Source organism: Coregonus lavaretus, assembly GCF_964263955.1.
Source record: "Coregonus lavaretus genome assembly, contig: HAP1_SCAFFOLD_2271, whole genome shotgun sequence".
Taxonomy (NCBI): Eukaryota; Metazoa; Chordata; class Actinopteri; order Salmoniformes; family Salmonidae; genus Coregonus; species Coregonus lavaretus.
Window position 1 is genome coordinate 37,451 of NW_028158292.1, and position 17,550 is coordinate 55,000.

Consider the following 17,550-nt stretch of genomic DNA (forward strand, 5'->3'; position numbering starts at 1 on the left):
GCAACATGGCAGAATAGGTCTGGATAGGGGAAAGCATGGCAGAATAGGACTGGATAGGGGAAAGCAACATGGCAGAATGGGGCTGGATAGGGGAAAGCATGGCAGAATAGGACTGGATAGGGGAAAGCAACATGGCAGAATAGGGCTGGATAGGGGAAAGCAACATGGCAGAATAGGGATGGATAGGGGAAAGCATGGCAGAATAGGCCTGGATAGGGGAAAGCAACATGGCAGAATAGGGATGGATAGGGGAAAGCATGGCAGAATAGGGCTGGATAGGGGAAAGCAACATGGCAGAATAGGGCTGGATAGGGGAAAGCAACATGGCAGAATAGGGATGGATAGGGGAAAGCATGGCAGAATAGGACTGGATAGGGGAAAGCATGGCAGAATAGGCCTGGATAGGGGAAAGCAACATGGCAGAATAGGGCTGGATAGGGGAAAGCAACATGGCAGAATAGGCCTGGATAGGGGAAAGCAACATGGCAGAATAGGTCTGGATAGGGGAAAGCAACATGGCAGAATAGGACTGGATAGGGGAAAGCATGGCAGAATAGGACTGGATAGGGGAAAGCATGGCAGAATAGGTCTGGATAGGGGAAAGCATGGCAGAATAGGTCTGGATAGGGGAAAGCAACATGGCAGAATAGGTCTGGATAGGGGAAAGCAACATGGCAGAATAGGGCTGGATAGGGGAAAGCAACATGGCAGAATAGGGCTGGATAGGGGAAAGCAACATGGCAGAATAGGGCTGGATAGGGGAAAGCAACATGGCAGAATAGGCCTGGATAGGGGAAAGCAACATGGCAGAATAGGGATGGATAGGGGTAAGCAACATGGCAGAATAGGGCTGGATAGGGGAAAGCAACATGGCAGAATAGGACTGGATAGGGGAAAGCAACATGGCAGAATAGGCCTGGATAGGGGAAAGCAACATGGCAGAATAGGGATGGATAGGGGAAAGCATGGCAGAATAGGGCTGGATAGGGGAAAGCATGGCAGAATAGGGCTGGATAGGGGAAAGCAACATGGCAGAATAGGCCTGGATAGGGGAAAGCAACATGGCAGAATAGGGCTGGATAGGGGAAAGCATGGCAGAATAGGCCTGGATAGGGGAAAGCAACATGGCAGAATAGGTCTGGATAGGGGAAAGCAACATGGCAGAATAGGGCTGGATAGGGGAAAGCAACATGGCAGAATAGGACTGGATAGGGGAAAGCAACATGGCAGAATAGGGCTGGATAGGGGAAAGCAACATGGCAGAATAGGTCTGGATAGGGGAAAGCAACATGGCAGAATAGGTCTGGATAGGGGAAAGCAACATGGCAGAATAGGGCTGGATAGGGGAAAGCATGGCAGAATAGGCCTGGATAGGAAAAAGCATGGCAGAATAGGGCCGGATAGGGGAAAGCATGGCAGAATAGGACTGGATTGGGGAAAGCAACATGGCAGAATAGGACTGGATAGGGGAAAGCAACATGGCAGAATAGGGCTGGATAGGGGAAAGCAACATGGCAGAATAGGACTGGATAGGGGAAAGCAACATGGCAGAATAGGCCTGGATAGGGGAAAGCAACATGGCAGAATAGGTCTGGATAGGGGAAAGCATGGCAGAATAGGACTGGATAGGGGAAAGCAACATGGCAGAATGGGGCTGGATAGGGGAAAGCATGGCAGAATAGGACTGGATAGGGGAAAGCAACATGGCAGAATAGGGCTGGATAGGGGAAAGCAACATGGCAGAATAGGGATGGATAGGGGAAAGCATGGCAGAATAGGCCTGGATAGGGGAAAGCAACATGGCAGAATAGGGATGGATAGGGGAAAGCATGGCAGAATAGGGCTGGATAGGGGAAAGCAACATGGCAGAATAGGGCTGGATAGGGGAAAGCAACATGGCAGAATAGGGATGGATAGGGGAAAGCATGGCAGAATAGGCCTGGATAGGGGAAAGCAACATGGCAGAATAGGGCTGGATAGGGGAAAGCAACATGGCAGAATAGGCCTGGATAGGGGAAAGCAACATTGCAGAATAGGTCTGGATAGGGGAAAGCAACATGGCAGAATAGGACTGGATAGGGGAAAGCATGGCAGAATAGGACTGGATAGGGGAAAGCATGGCAGAATAGGTCTGGATAGGGGAAAGCATGGCAGAATAGGTCTGGATAGGGGAAAGCAACATGGCAGAATAGGTCTGGATAGGGGAAAGCAACATGGCAGAATAGGGCTGGATAGGGGAAAGCAACATGGCAGAATAGGGCTGGATAGGGGAAAGCAACATGGCAGAATAGGGCTGGATAGGGGAAAGCAACATGGCAGAATAGGCCTGGATAGGGGAAAGCAACATGGCAGAATAGGGATGGATAGGGGAAAGCAACATGGCAGAATAGGGCTGGATAGGGGAAAGCAACATGGCAGAATAGGAATGGATAGGGGAAAGCAACATGGCAGAATAGGCCTGGATAGGGGAAAGCAACATGGCAGAATAGGGATGGATAGGGGAAAGCATGGCAGAATAGGGCTGGATAGGGGAAAGCATGGCAGAATAGGGCTGGATAGGGGAAAGCAACATGGCAGAATAGGCCTGGATAGGGGAAAGCAACATGGCAGAATAGGGCTGGATAGGGGAAAGCATGGCAGAATAGGCCTGGATAGGGGAAAGCAACATGGCAGAATAGGTCTGGATAGGGGAAAGCAACATGGCAGAATAGGGCTGGATAGGGGAAAGCAACATGGCAGAATAGGGCTGGATAGGGGAAAGCAACATGGCAGAATAGGGCTGGATAGGGGAAAGCAACATGGCAGAATAGGTCTGGATAGGGGAAAGCAACATGGCAGAATAGGTCTGGATAGGGGAAAGCAACATGGCAGAATAGGGCTGGATAGGGGAAAGCATGGCAGAATAGGCCTGGATAGGAAAAAGCATGGCAGAATAGGGCTGGATAGGGGAAAGCATGGCAGAATAGGACTGGATAGGGGAAAGCAACATGGCAGAATAGGACTGGATAGGGGAAAGCAACATGGCAGAATAGGGCTGGATAGGGGAAAGCAACATGGCAGAATAGGACTGGATAGGGGAAAGCAACATGGCAGAATAGGACTGGATAGGGGAAAGCAACATGGCAGAATAGGACTGGATAGGGGAAAGCAACATGGCAGAATAGGCCTGGATAGGGGAAAGCAACATGGCAGAATAGGGCTGGATAGGGGAAAGCAACATGGCAGAATAGGGCTGGATAGGGGAAAGCATGGCAGAATAGGGCTGGATAGGGGAATGCAACATGGCTGTTCCACCTATCCAGTAGGTGAACGATGCAACAACATTTTGGAATGAAGAGCAACCTGGAGGTCTATGTTGTACAGCCATATACACTGTCTAATTTATACTAGAGTACATAACTGATATATCTGTGGGAAAAAAGCAAACACTATATTTACAAATGCTTAATTTTTTCATTGTATTTTAATACCAGATATACAGACATTAGTGTCTCATAACTATCCACAATGTTTCACTTCTACCATCCAAGCTACGGTGGCAGTTTGGAACAAAATGAAACCAAGTTCTTTACAAAAACAAACAACGCAAAAAGACACACTTATTAAGGAGACATGCCTCATATCAACAACATGGCAGAAACGAAATCATCACAACGTAAACAATAACAAAGGTATCAACATCCATGTGACCCCCCCCCCCCCCCCCCCCCCCCCTTAGATATGTATCTACTGTGAACCCAACCTTCTGTTCTAGAATGGAAGGAACATTAAACAGTTCTAGAGTACATGGTCATTATGGTCATGTCCACAGGACATAGAACAATCAGTGCACTTCCAGACCTGACAGAACATTACGTTTCAGATAAATCTCCCTATGTAACCAACCAGTTACTAAGCTATCAGCCTTTAGCTCGAAGGGCTAACCTCTGGTAAGGGTCTCTGGGGAGGCATCATCTCCTCTGCAGCCATGCAGGCAATCTACTGTAGTTCTGCTATATCTATTCTGCTATATCTATATCTATATCTATTCTGCTATATCTATTCTGCTATATCTATATCTATGTAGATATCATCATCCAGATATCTGTGTTCCTCTGCTTCAAATGCTTCCATTGACACAGTGTAAATAGGACATTCTATACAAGGGAAAGTGGTGGTTTTCTACACCACATCATCTAACTGTGAATCAACTAATATTATTTTATTTTACATTGCTAAGTGTTGTTAAACAAATATTTAAAAATAAAAAATAAAATACTGTCTGATCCTTTACATCCGGTGGACATTTTACACCGTGGTTTAAATATGCCGTGTCACAATACAAACCCACAAAACAAACAAACAAACCAAAAACAAGTGGAAAAATCATGAATTAATGTAAAATAAATGTTTAAATGAATACATGTTTAAATGAATAAATGGCAGTCTCTTGGCTTTCTGTTATGAGTCATGAATTCCTTCAAGACCTGAGATTGATCTCTGATTGAGGTATAACAGATCAATAAAATTAATACAATGGTTCATATGTTTTCTAATATTCATCGTGAATAATCATATTCCATTGAACCATTTTTTCTGCTATACCAACTAGACTTCCTGGTTAGCTAGTATTATGACACTACAAAGATACAGTCAAATGGAGAAAAAGAGTTTGAAAGTCACAATGGATTTCCCACAGCTGCCCAGATGTCACTTGTGGATCTCAAAACCTACGTTTGACTCACACAAAAACACACAAGGCTAATGCAAAAAAAGAAAGCAATCGCTTTTTTTTCCCGAGTTGATCGCAAAGAGATGCAATGATAAGTACACTTGGACAGAGAGTAACAACAAGAGTAGATACACCATGGGTCACAATGTGTAAATAAATAGACAACAGAATGGTCCTAGGACATCCTTCTAGAACGTTCTCTTCAGATCAGTAACATCCTTCTAGAACGTTCTCTTCAGATCAGTAACATCCTTCTAGAACGTTCTCTTCAGATCAGTAACATCCTTCTAGAACGTTCTCTTCAGATCAGTAACATCCTTCTAGAACGTTCTCTTCAGATCAGTAACATCCTTCTAGAACGTTCTCTTCAGATCAGTAACATCGTTCTAGAACGTTCTCTTCAGATCAGTAACTGTATCCTGTGAGGTTTGCCTCATTGGCTGAGTTTACACAGGATGCCCAATTCTGAATTCCCCCCCCCCCCCCCACTAATTGGTCTTTTGACCAATCAGATCAGCTCTTTTGACAACAATGGTGCAAACGATAATAATGGTCTGCCTGTGTAAACACAGCCACTGTAGGATCACAGACGTAATCAATACAGACGTAATAGACGCAGGCATCATCAGTGCTAAGTCCCGAGGCTGCAGGGAAACACCTATAATACCACTGTAACCTGCGCATCAATGGGGATATAAACTCCTTATCCTTTTCAAGGAGAGTCTCGACATTTCAATACCAGTCAGAGAGTCCCAGGCTAAGCGTTCAACGCACTTCAAGGGGAAATGTAGTTTTATGCCACACGGGTTTGCCTAAGAACTCATAAACCCATCATGATTAACGACGTATGGAGTGAGAACACGACACATGGCTTTTCCTTCAAGGGACCTGAAACTCAAGTACAGGGGTGCGTCCGGAAATAATGGCACCCTTTATATAGTGCACTGCTTTTGGGATTACGGCAACACAGTCTCTCTATCTATCTATCTACAACACTTTAAATTTCAAAAAGAGGTCACCAAGAGGTGTGTTTGCACTTCTTTGACAACAGCCAGTCAAACCTTTTGCTAGACACAGTCCCGACTTCAATTCATTGTCCTACTGACATACTGTATGTCCGTCTGGGTGGGTGGGAGACGCTAAGAGCGGGAAAACCCCCACAACCAGGTTATTGGGAACACAACTGGAAGACTTAGCTACAGCAACCATGCTTTACAGTGAGCAAGACCGTTGGTTACAACCGTCATCAGAGTAAAACATATTTTGATTGGCAGTTCATCATGATTCTCTGGGTTGTTGTAAATCCTCTATGTAAAGCAGTTCATCGTCATTCTCTGGGTTGTTGGATATCCTCTATGTAAAGCAGTTCATCGTGAATCTCTGGGTTGTTGTAAATTCTCTATGTAAAGCAGTTCATCGTCATTCTCTGGGTTGTTGTAAATCCTCTATGTAAAGCAGTTCATCATGATTCTCTGGGTTGTTGTAAATTCTCTATGTAAAGCAGTTCATCATGATTCTCTGGGTTGTTGTAAATCCTCTATGTAAAGCAGTTCATCGTCATTCTCTGGGTTGTTGTAAATCCTCTATGTAAAGCAGTTCCTCGTCATTCTCTGGGTTGTTGGAAATCCTCCATGTAAACGGTAAAGACGAGGCAAGATGAGAGTAGAAGCGTTGTAGTCTGAAGACAGATGGGGAGGATTGCAGAGAGGCAGTCTGTCATAGTCCAATACAGGAGTGGTCAGAAGACTGTACTAGTTAAAGTACATCCCTACTGGGAATTTAACTCTAAAGTAAAGTACTGCACAGTACTACTGTCTAAGGACCCTAAAGTACTGCACAGTACTACTGTATAAGGACCCTAAAGTACTGCACAGTACTACTGTCTAAGGACCCTAAAGTACTGCACAGTACTACTGTATAAGGACCCTAAAGTACTGCACAGTACTACTGTCTAAGGACCCTAAAGTACTGCACAGTACTACTGTCTAAGGACCCTAAAGTACTGCACAGTACTACTGTATAAGGACCCTAAAGTACTGCGCAGTACTACTGTCTAAGGACCCTTAAAGTACTGCGCAGTACTACTGTCTAAGGACCCTAAAGTACTGCACAGTACTACTGTCTAAGGACCCTAAAGTACTGCACAGTACTACTGTATAAGGACCCTAAAGTACTGCACAGTACTACTGTCTAAGGACCCTTAAAGTACTGCACAGTACTACTGTCTATGGACCCTAAAGTACTGCACAGTACTACTGTATAAGGACCCTAAAGTACTGCACAGTACTACTGTCTAAGGACCCTAAAGTACTGCACAGTACTACTGTCTAAGGACCCTAAAGTACTGCACAGTACTACTGTATAAGGACCCTAAAGTACTGCACAGTACTACTGTCTAAGGACCCTTAAAGTACTGCACAGTACTACTGTATATGGACCCTTAAAGTACTGCACAGTACTACTGTATAAGGACCCTAAAGTACTGCACAGTACTACTGTCTAAGGACCCTTAAAGTACTGCACAGTACTACTGTCTATGGACCCTAAAGTACTGCACAGTACTACTGTCTAAGGACCCTAAAGTACTGCACAGTACTACTGTCTAAGGGCCCTTAAAGTACTGCACAGTACTACTGTCTATGGACCCTAAAGTACTGCACAGTACTACTGTCTATGGACCCTAAAGTACTGCACAGTACTACTGTCTAAGGACCCTTAAAGTACTGCACAGTACTACTGTCTATGGACCCTAAAGTACTGTACAGTACTACTGTATAAGGACCCTAAAGTACTGCACAGTACTACTGTCTATGGACCCTAAAGTACTGCACAGTACTACTGTCTATGGACCCTAAAGTACTGCACAGTACTACTGTCTAAGGACCCTAAAGTACTGCACAGTACTACTGTATAAGGACCCTAAAGTACTGCACAGTACTACTGTCTATGGACCCTAAAGTACTGCGCAGTACTACTGTCTAAGGACCCTAAAGTACAGAACTACACAGCCCTACTGTGAAGACCAGGTTCTCCACAGCTGTACTAAGTCAAGTATTGTAAAGCCCTACTATATATGACCCTAAAGTACTGCACAGCCTTACTGGGATCCTATTGTAAAGTACTGCACAGCCCTACAGGGACCCTCAACTAAAGTACTGAACAGATGCCTTGACGATCCAAGTCTTTCTAGGACTGTCAGTGTTCGGTCGGTAGGTTTCTGTATCCAACATTGATCCTTCATGTGGCTCAGTAGCAGTCTATGGCTAACTGGATTAAATGGGGTGTCAAGACCTTATGATCTTAACTAGTAATGTAGAATTGCAATGCTGCTTACTAGTATACTGTACCTATTCACATGCGGGTCAGCAGGTAGTCTAGCGGTTAACAGCGTTGAGACAGTAACCGAAAGGTCCTCGAGCTGACTGGGTGAAAAATCTGTCGATGTGCCCTTGAGCAAGGCACTTAACCCTAATTGCTCCTGTAAGTCGCTCTGGATAAGAGCGTCTGCTAAATGACGTAACATGTAAATGTAATATGCAGTATATCAAGGCTAACATTATGAATCCATTTTACATTTACATTTACGTCATTTAGCAGACGCTCTTATCCAGAGCGACTTACAGGAGCAATTAGGGTTAAGTGCCTTGCTCAAGGGCACATCGACAGATTTTTCACCTAGTTGGCTCGGGGATTAGAACCAGCGACCTTTCGGTTACTGGCACAACGCTCTTAACCACTAAGCTACCTGCCGCCCCATATGCAGTTGTTTTTTAATGCTGTCGTGTATTTCCGGGGCCTTGCGAGGGATATTGCTGGTGAGAGGCCTGCCTGTATACAGTATCCAGAAGGCAGACAGTAAAGGACAGGACATCGAAGGCGCTTGTTGTTATTCATTGTTGCGTTTCTGACCAGTAGATGGCGATGCAGTTAGAGGCAAATACATAGAGATAGATACTGTAGGCACCATGAGATCCAAAATGGCGGAGTGAGTCCTTCTTCTACATCGGTCTGTCTGCTTGATAGAATTCACATAAGGGAGGGGCATTAGCGTACTTTAGAAAGAGGGGGGTAAAAAAATCCAACATTTTAAAAACCTCTGTGGTTAGAAAGCACAGACTTGTGATACAATACATGAAGTCAGAGATACAAACAGATGGATGGAGGGAGCTCTGGCCTCGGGAGACATGCTCTGTCACGTCAGGATGTGTCACACAGATGAGTTGCCTGTGTATATATTAATCTAGTAGCAGGACACTGGACTGGTTTACAGAGAGAGGGTTGTTCACTTCAGAGATGCAAACACTTCAAAACGGGTTTGGTCAGCATGGAAGCCAACTCATTAAATATCCTTAGATAGGGAGACAAATGCGCACAAAGGGGGAAAACGTTTCTGAGTTGACTGGATGGAGACATATTTCTCCCTCATCGGGACAGAACGAGGTTCCTCTTCACCCAAAAGAGAAAAGGACGGATAAAAAGTTCCAGAGTTCCAGAGATGAGTGGATGGAAGGAGAGATGTTCCTCTATCCTCCATCCCTCTATCCTCCATCCTCCACCCATCCTCCATCCTCTATCCTCCATCCCTCTATCCTCCATCCTCCACCCATCCTCGATCCTCTCTCCTCCATCCCTCTATCCTCCATCCCTCTATCCTCCATCCTCCACCCATCCTCCATCCTCTATCCTCCATCCCTCTATACTCCATCCTCTATCCTCCATCCCTCTATCCTCCATCCCTCTATCCTCCATCCCTCTATCCTCCATCCTCCACCCATCCTCCATCCCTCTATCCTCCATCCCTCTATCCTCCATCCCTCTATCCTCCATCCTCCACCCATCCTCCATCCTCTATCCTCCATCCCTCTATCCTCCATCCCTCTATCCTCCATCCCTCTATCCTCCATCCCTCTATCCTCCATCCCTCCATCCTCCATCCCTCCATCCATCCATCCTCCATCCATTCTCCTCATCAAAAAAGGGAGAGAAAAAGGAAGGGAGTTCACAAGACGAGTCAGTGGATGGATGGATGAAGTCAGTGGATGGATGGATGGATGACGTCAGTGGATGGATGACGTCAGTGGATGGATGGATGAAGTCAGTAGATGGATGGATGAAGTCAGTGGATGGATGGATGGATGACGTCAGTGGATGGATGAAGTCAGTGGATGGATGGATGAAGTCAGTGGATGGATGAAGTCAGTGGATGGATGGATGAAGTCAGTGGATGGATGAAGTCAGTGGATGGATGAAGTCAGTGGATGGATGGATGAAGTCAGTGGATGGATGGATGAAGTCAGTGGATGGATGGATGAAGTCAGTGGATGGATGGATGAAGTCAGTGGATGGATGGATGAAGTCAGTAGATGGATGGATGAAGTCAGTAGATGGATGGGTGAAGTCAGTGGATGGATGAAGTCAGTGGATGGATGGAGTCAGCGGATGGATGGATGAAGTAAGCGGATGGATGAAAGGATGTGGTGGGAAGGAGAAATGTTTCCTCCATCTTCCTCCTCATCTGGAAAAGGAGATACGGGAGATGGAGGCGACAGGGGAGGCATTGGGGAGAGGCCTTCTCATTGGTGGTAGGAGTGCGGTCGTGCGGGTGACCCCGGGCCAGCGGAGGAACGGTGGTGACTGGGGGAGGAGGTGTTGGAGGCTCGGTGGATGGGGGAGCCGGTGGGGGACATGTGGGGGCTCTGCAGACGCCACAGCAGCTCCTCGTTGTTCCGACTCAAACGTTTCTTCTCATTGCTCTCCTTCTCCATTGACTCCTGGAGGTTGGCGTTCTCTTCCGAGAGTTGTCTTGATGGGAGAACAGGGGGTGGAGGGTGGAAAGGGTGGAGGAGAGGGGATGGATAGAGGGGGAGGGGGAAGGGTGGAGGAGAGGGGGTGGATAGAGGGGGAGGGGGAAGGGTGGAGGAGAGGGGATGGATAGAGGGGGAGGGGGAAGGGTGGAGGAGAGGGGATGGATAGAGGGGGAGGGGGAAGGGTGGAGGAGAGGGGGTGGATAGAGGGGGAAGGGTGGAGGAGAGGGGGTGGATAGAGGGGGAAGGGTGGAGGAGGGATAGAAGAGGGGTGGGAGGGTGTAGGAGGGGAGGAGAGGGGATGGATAGAGGGGGAGGGGGAAGGGTGGAGGAGAGGGGATGGATAGAGGGGGAGGTGGAAGGGTGGAGGAGAGGGGATGGATAGAGGGGGAAGGGGAAGGGTGGAGGAGAGGGGGTGGATAGAGGGGGAGGGGGAAGGGTGGAGGAGAGGGGATGGATAGAGGGGGAGGGGGAAGGGTGGAGGAGAGGGGATGGATAGAGGGGGAAGGGGAAGGGTGGAGGAGAGGGGATGGATAGAGGGGGAGGGGGAAGGGTGGAGGAGAGGGGATGATAGAGGGGGAGGGGGAAGGGTGGAGGAGAGGGGATGGATAGAGGGGGAAGGGTGGAGGAGAGGGGGTGGATAGAGGAGGAGGGGTGGAGGAGAGGGGGAAGGGTGGAGGAGAGGGGGTGGATAGAGGGGGAAGGGTGGAGGAGAGGGGGTGGATAGAGGGGGAGGGGGAAGGGTGGAGGAGAGGGGGTGGATAGAGGGGGAGGGGGAAGGGTGGAGGAGAGGGGATGGATAGAGGGGGAGGGGGAAGGGTGGAGGAGAGGGGATGGATAGAGGGGGAAGGGTGGAGGAGAGGGGGTGGATAGAGGGGGAGGGGTGGAGGAGAGGGGGTGGATAGAGGGGGAGGGGGAAGGGTGGAGGAGAGGGGATGGATAGAGGGGGAAGGGTGGAGGAGGGGAGGAGTGTTGAGGGGTTGTAAAAAAACAGCACTAGTTATGAGATAACAAAAGACAGAACGAACACCTTTAAAAAGGTGAGGTGTTGTCGGACTACACTTTGAAAAGATGTCTGCGAGTGCGTGTGCATGTGTGTGTGTCTGTGTGTATGTTACCTGGACAAGGCTAGGTTCCTGTCTATTCTGGCCCTTAGGTCTTCATTCTGCTGCTGTAACATCTGTACTCTCTCCTCCAGGAACACGTTCTTTTGGGCCTGCTCAAAAAACACATGGACAGTAGCGCACAACATTAAAATCAACATCACACACACACACACACACACACACACATAGCGAAACATTAAATGATTCAAACCAACCACTTTCTCTGCTCAATAACAAGCCACCACTCTCTGGAGGTTCCTTCTGTCGCTCTGCCTTATAAATAACCATTCTGATAAATAACCATTCTGATACATAACCATTCTGATAAATAACCATTCTGATACATAACCATTCTGATACATAACCATTCTGATAAATAACCATTCTGATAAATAACCATTCTGATACATAACCATTCTGATACATAACCATTCTGATACATAACCATTCTGATACATACCCATTCTGATAAATAACCATTCTGATAAATAACCATTCTGATACATAACCATTCTGATACATAACCACTCTGATACATAACCATTCTGATAAATAACCATTCTGATCCATAACCATTCTGATAAATAACCATTCTGATAAATAACCATTCTGATAAATAACCATTCTGATACATAAACATTCTGATAAATAACCATTCTGATAAATAACCATTCTGATAAATAACCATTCTGATACATAACCATTCTGATAAATAACCATTCTGATATATACCATTCATTATGAGCCTACCATTCATTTTGAGCCTACCATTCATTATGAGGCTACCATTCATTATGAGCCTACCATTCATTATGAGCCTACCATTCATTATGAGCCTACCATTCACTATGAGCCTACCATTCTCTCCAGCTCCGAGATCTTAACGTCCTGTTCGTGGATCTGTTGGTTCTTCATTAACAGAACTTCCTTCAAGCTCTTCAGATCCTCCTCAATGTGCTGGTACGGAGCCAGAGCATCCTGATAGCAAACCAAGAAATCAACAGCAAACCAAGAAATCAACAGCAAACCAAGAAATCAACAGCAAACCAAGAAATGATGAGGGACTGAATCCCATTTATAATGATAATAATAATATATCAAATAAATAATAATAATATATAATGTATATATTTTTGTTCAGTATATTTTAGTCAATGGTGCCACCTGTCAATGTTTTTAGAGGGCGATATAATGGCGATTTAAATGGTGTCACTGTCTAGATCCATCTATACTTTTAGGATATCCAGACACAATGGGTCTCTGACTACCTCTGGGGGGTGGGCTGGAGGATCCGATCACAATGGGTCTCTGACTACCTCTGGGGGGTTGGGCTGGAGGATCCGATCACAATCAGATCACAATGAGTCTTTTAATCGTCTACACCTGTTTAAATTTTTTTGGCCACAATCAGCATCTAGACAAGATCAGGACAAAGGACGCATGTTAGCACCAGGTATAAACAAGGTTTAAATCTAGGGCTGCTGTTACCACTATCTGTTCGTCGGTGCTCCTGCATAGAGCCTCCTCAAAGCGCTTGGCTCGGTCTCTCAGGCTGCGGTTCTGAAACGTCAGCGTGTCCACCTGGTCCTGGACAACAAGTGTTTAAAACACTACATTATAGTATTTCATCATTGCAATCAATGAATTGATTGGTCCATTAAAGTAGCTCTGCTGTACCTGCAGGGACAGTCTGAGCTTCTCAAAGTCCTCCTCCAGTGACTTCCTCTGCTGCTCATGGGCCATCTTCAGGTCTGTATGGAAACATCAGAACACAATTTATCCATTAAATTCATTACAATTTATCCATCCATTACTCATCCACCTGCCTTTGAATTCTCTCTCTCTCTCTCTCTCTCTCTCTCTCTCTCTCTCTCTCTCTCTCTCTCTCTCTCTCTCTCTCTCTCTCTCTCTCTCTCTCTCTCTCTCTCTCTCTCTCTCTCTCTCTCTCTCTCTCTCTCTCTCTCTCTCTCTCTCTCTCTCTCTCTCTCTCTCTCTCTCTCGCTCTCTCTCAACACAACCTGGTCTGAGAGAGAGAGAGTCCACAGAGCGGTACGTACTTTTGACAGTCCTGGCATGCTCCTCTTTCAGAGTGACCAGCGTGTCGTTGTGGTTGTTCTCCATCTCAGTCAGGGCCGCCTCATGATTCTCTGTGACCTCCTCCATCTGGAGACACACATGATCACGGGGTCAATAAAAACACAACAAATCACCATCACATTCACATCATAGTCGCCATCACATTGACGTCATAGTCGCCATCACATTGACATCATAGTTGCCATCACATTGACATCATAGTCGCCATCACATTGACATCATAGTCACCATCACATTCAGTCACACAATCAAAACCTACTGTTGTTATCTTATGTGTGTGTGTGTGTGTGTGTGAGTGATTGAGTGAGTGAGTGGACGTGTTTAAATATTATTGTGGTGACTTCTGGTCCCCACAAGGTCAAATGCTATTTCTAGGGGGTTTAGGCTTAAGGGTAGAATTAGGGTTAGTGTTAGTGTCACGCCCTGGCTCTGGGGACTCTTAAATGTTGAGCCAGGGTGTGGATTTGCTATGTTTAGTTTTTCTATGTTTTTGTTCTAGATCGTTTATATCTATGTTGGCCAGGGTGGTTCCCAATCAGAGGCAGCTGTAGCTCGTTGTCTCTGATTGGGGATCATACTTAGGCAGCCTGTTTTGCACTAGTCTTTGTGGGATCTTGTTCCGTAGAGGTTTGTGTTGTAACCTAGGACTTCACGTATCGTTTGTTAATTGTTTTGGTTCGTGTTGTGTACACTAATAAAGAATGTACGCTTATCACGCTGCGCCTTGGTCCGCTTCATCAGTCGACGATCGTGACAGAAGATCCCACCACCAGAGGACCAAGCAGCGTGCCCAGGAGGAGAAGAGGGCGATGGCTCAGGTGGGCGAATGGTGGTCATGGGAGGACATATTCGCAGGCAGAGGGACATGGGCAAAAGTAAATGCCCAGGCAGGAGAGGAGAAACGGCGCCAACCGTGCCGACGACGGACACGCGAGAGGCAACCCCAAGACATTTTTTGGGGGGGGGCACACGGCGTGGACGACGGGGCTACTGGAGGCAGCTACAGGGCGAATCGGCGGACTAGGAGAGGAGGCCACCAAGTTACGGGGGCTATTGGTCACGAGGGAGAAGGAGAGTGTAGAGGCACGGCGAGAGGAACTGGTTAGGCAGCAGAGGGAGCGGAGGTTTATGAGGAAACCCAGTCCCGCTCCTCGCACCAAGCAAGTGGTGTGTGTCACCAGTCCGGTCCGGCCCGTTCCTGATTCCCGCACAAGGCCAGTGGTGTGTGTTCCCAGTCCGGCCCGACCTGTTCCTGTCCCCCGCACCAAGCCAGTGGTGCGCATCGTCAGCCCGGTCCGGCCCGTTCATGCTCCCCGCACCAAGCCTGTGGTGTGCGTCACCAGCCCGGTCCGGCCTGTTCCTGTCCCTCGCACCAAGCCAGTGGTGCGCGTCGCCAGCCCGGTCCGGCCTGTTCCTGCTCCCCGCACCAAGCCAGGGGTGCGCGTCGCCAGCCCGGTCCGGCCCGTTCCTGCTCCCCGCACCAAGCCAGTGGTGCGCGTCGTCAGCCCGGTCCGGCCCGTTCCTGCTCCCCGCACCAAGCCAGTGGTGCACGGCGTCAGCCCGGTCCGGCCCGTTCCTGCTCCCCGCACCAAGCCAGTGGTGCGCGTCGTCAGCCCGGTCCGGCCTGTTCCTGCTCCCCGCACCAGGCCAGTGGTGCGCGTCGTCAGCCCGGTCCGGCCCGTTCCTGCACCAAGCCAGTGGTGCGCGTCGTCAGTCCGGCACGGCCCGTGCCTGCTCCACCGGTGTCCAGCTCCGGCCAGCGGCCTCCGAGGCGGAATGCCCACCCGGCCCCTACCCTGTTGTGTTGGTGTGGCGCGGTCGCAGTCCGCGCCTTTGGGGGGGGGGTACTGTCACGCCCTGGCTCTGGGGACTCTTATATGTTGAGCCAGGGTGTGGATTTTTCTATGTTATAGTTTTCTATGTTGTGTTCTAGATCGTTTAGTTTCTATGTTGGCCAGGGTGGTTCCCAATCAGAGACAGCTGTAGCTCGTTGTCTCTGATTGGGGACCATACTTAGGCAGCCTGTTGGCACCAGTTTATTGTGGGATCTTGTATGGTTTGTTCTATTACCTTCACGTATCGTTTTGTTGTTTTTGTTCGTGTTGTGTACACTTAATAAAAGTATGTACGCCTATCACGCTGCGCCTTGGTCCGCTTCTCATAACGATCGTGACAGTTAGGGTTAGTTTTAGGGTTAGGGTTAGGAGCTAGGGTTAGGTTTAGGGTTACGGTTAAGGTTAGGTTTTTGGGTTAAGGTTAGGGTTAGGGAAAATAGGATTTTGAATGGGACTGACTTGTGTGTCCCCACAAGGTTAACTGTACAAGACTGTGTTTGTATGTGTCTATGTATGTATATAAAGTACCAGTCAAAGGTTTGATGACAGCTTTCCACACATTCTCTCAACCAGCTTCACCTGGAATGGTTTTCCAACAGTCTTGAAGGAGTTATCACATATGCTTAGCACTTGTTGACTGCTTTTCCTTCACTCTGCCGTCCGACTCATCCCAAACCATCTCAATTGGGTTGAGGTCGGGGGATTGTGGAGGCCGGGTTATCTGATGCAGCACTCCATCACTCTCGTTCTTGGTAAAATAGCCCTTACACAGCCTGGAGGTGTGTTGGGTCATTGTCCTGTTGAAAAACAAATGATAGTCCCACTAAGCGCAAACCAGATGGGATGGTGTATCGCTGCAGAATGCTGTGGTAGCCATGCTGGTTAAGTGTGCCTTGAATTCTAAATAAATCACTGACAGTGTCACCAGCAAAGCACCCCCACACCATCACACCTCCTACTCCATGCTTCACGGTGGGAACCACACATGCGGAGATCATCCGTTCACCTACTCTGCATCTCACAAAGACACAGCGGTAAGAACCAAAAATCTCACATTTGGACTCATCAAACAAAATAACAGATTTCAACCAGTCTAATGTTCATTGCTCGTGTTTCTTGGCCCAAGCAAGTCTCTTCTTATTATTGGTGTCCTTTAGTAGTGGTTTCTTTGCAGCAGTTCGACCATGAAGGCCTGATTCACACAGTCCCCTCTGAACAGTTGATGTTGAGATGTGTATGTTACTTGAACTCTGTGAAGCATTTATTTGGGCTGCAATTTCTGAGGCTGGTAACTCTAATGAACTTATCCTCTGCAGCTGAGGTAACCACTTTCCTGTGGTGGTCCTCATGAGAGCCAGGTTCATCATAGCGCTTGATGGTTTTTGATGGTTTTTGAAACTTGAAGAAACGTTCAAAGTTCTTGAAATGTTCCAGATTGACTGACCTTCATGTCTTAAAGTAATGATGGACTGTCGTTTCTCTTTGCTTATTTGAGCTGTTCTTTCCATAATATGGACTTGGTCTTTAACCAAATAGGGCTATTTCTGTATACCACCCCTACCTTGACACAACACAACTGATTGTCTTAATGCGTATTAAGAAGGAAAGAAATTCCACAAATTAACTTTTAACAAGGCTAAATGCATTCCAGGTGACTACCTCATGAAGCTGGTTGAGAGAATGCCAAGAGTGTGCAAAGCTGTCATCAAGGCAAAGGGTGGCTTCTTCGAATAATCTCAAATATAAAATATATTTTGATATGTTTAACATGTTTTTGGTTACTACATGATTCCATATGTGTTATTTCATAGTTTTGATGTCTTCACTATTATTCTACAATGTAGAAAATAGTAAAAATAAATAAAAACCCTGGAATGAGTAGGTGTGTCCAAACTATTGACTGGTACTGTATGTATGTATGTATGTATGTATGTATGTGTGTGTGTGTGTGTGTGTGTGTGTGTATGTACAGTGAGGGAAAAAAGTATTTGATCCCC

At 47.1% G+C, this 17,550-nt stretch overlaps 1 protein-coding gene across 1 annotated transcript in view; it reads right to left on the reverse strand.

The window, feature by feature from the left end:
- Positions 1-10,284: 10,284 nt before the first annotated feature.
- The window catches only part of mtus2b (microtubule associated tumor suppressor candidate 2b), a gene marked incomplete at both ends in the record, with an annotated part of 32,076 nt that continues 24,810 nt past the window's right edge, over positions 10,285-17,550 (reverse strand). Inside the window, 6 exons of the mRNA XM_084198388.1 lie at positions 10,285-10,513; positions 11,634-11,731; positions 12,480-12,599; positions 13,110-13,208; positions 13,299-13,372; positions 13,679-13,784. Coding sequence (XP_084054514.1) covers positions 10,285-10,513; positions 11,634-11,731; positions 12,480-12,599; positions 13,110-13,208; positions 13,299-13,372; positions 13,679-13,784 — 726 coding nt within the window. The remainder of the gene's footprint in view (positions 10,514-11,633; positions 11,732-12,479; positions 12,600-13,109; positions 13,209-13,298; positions 13,373-13,678; positions 13,785-17,550) is intronic.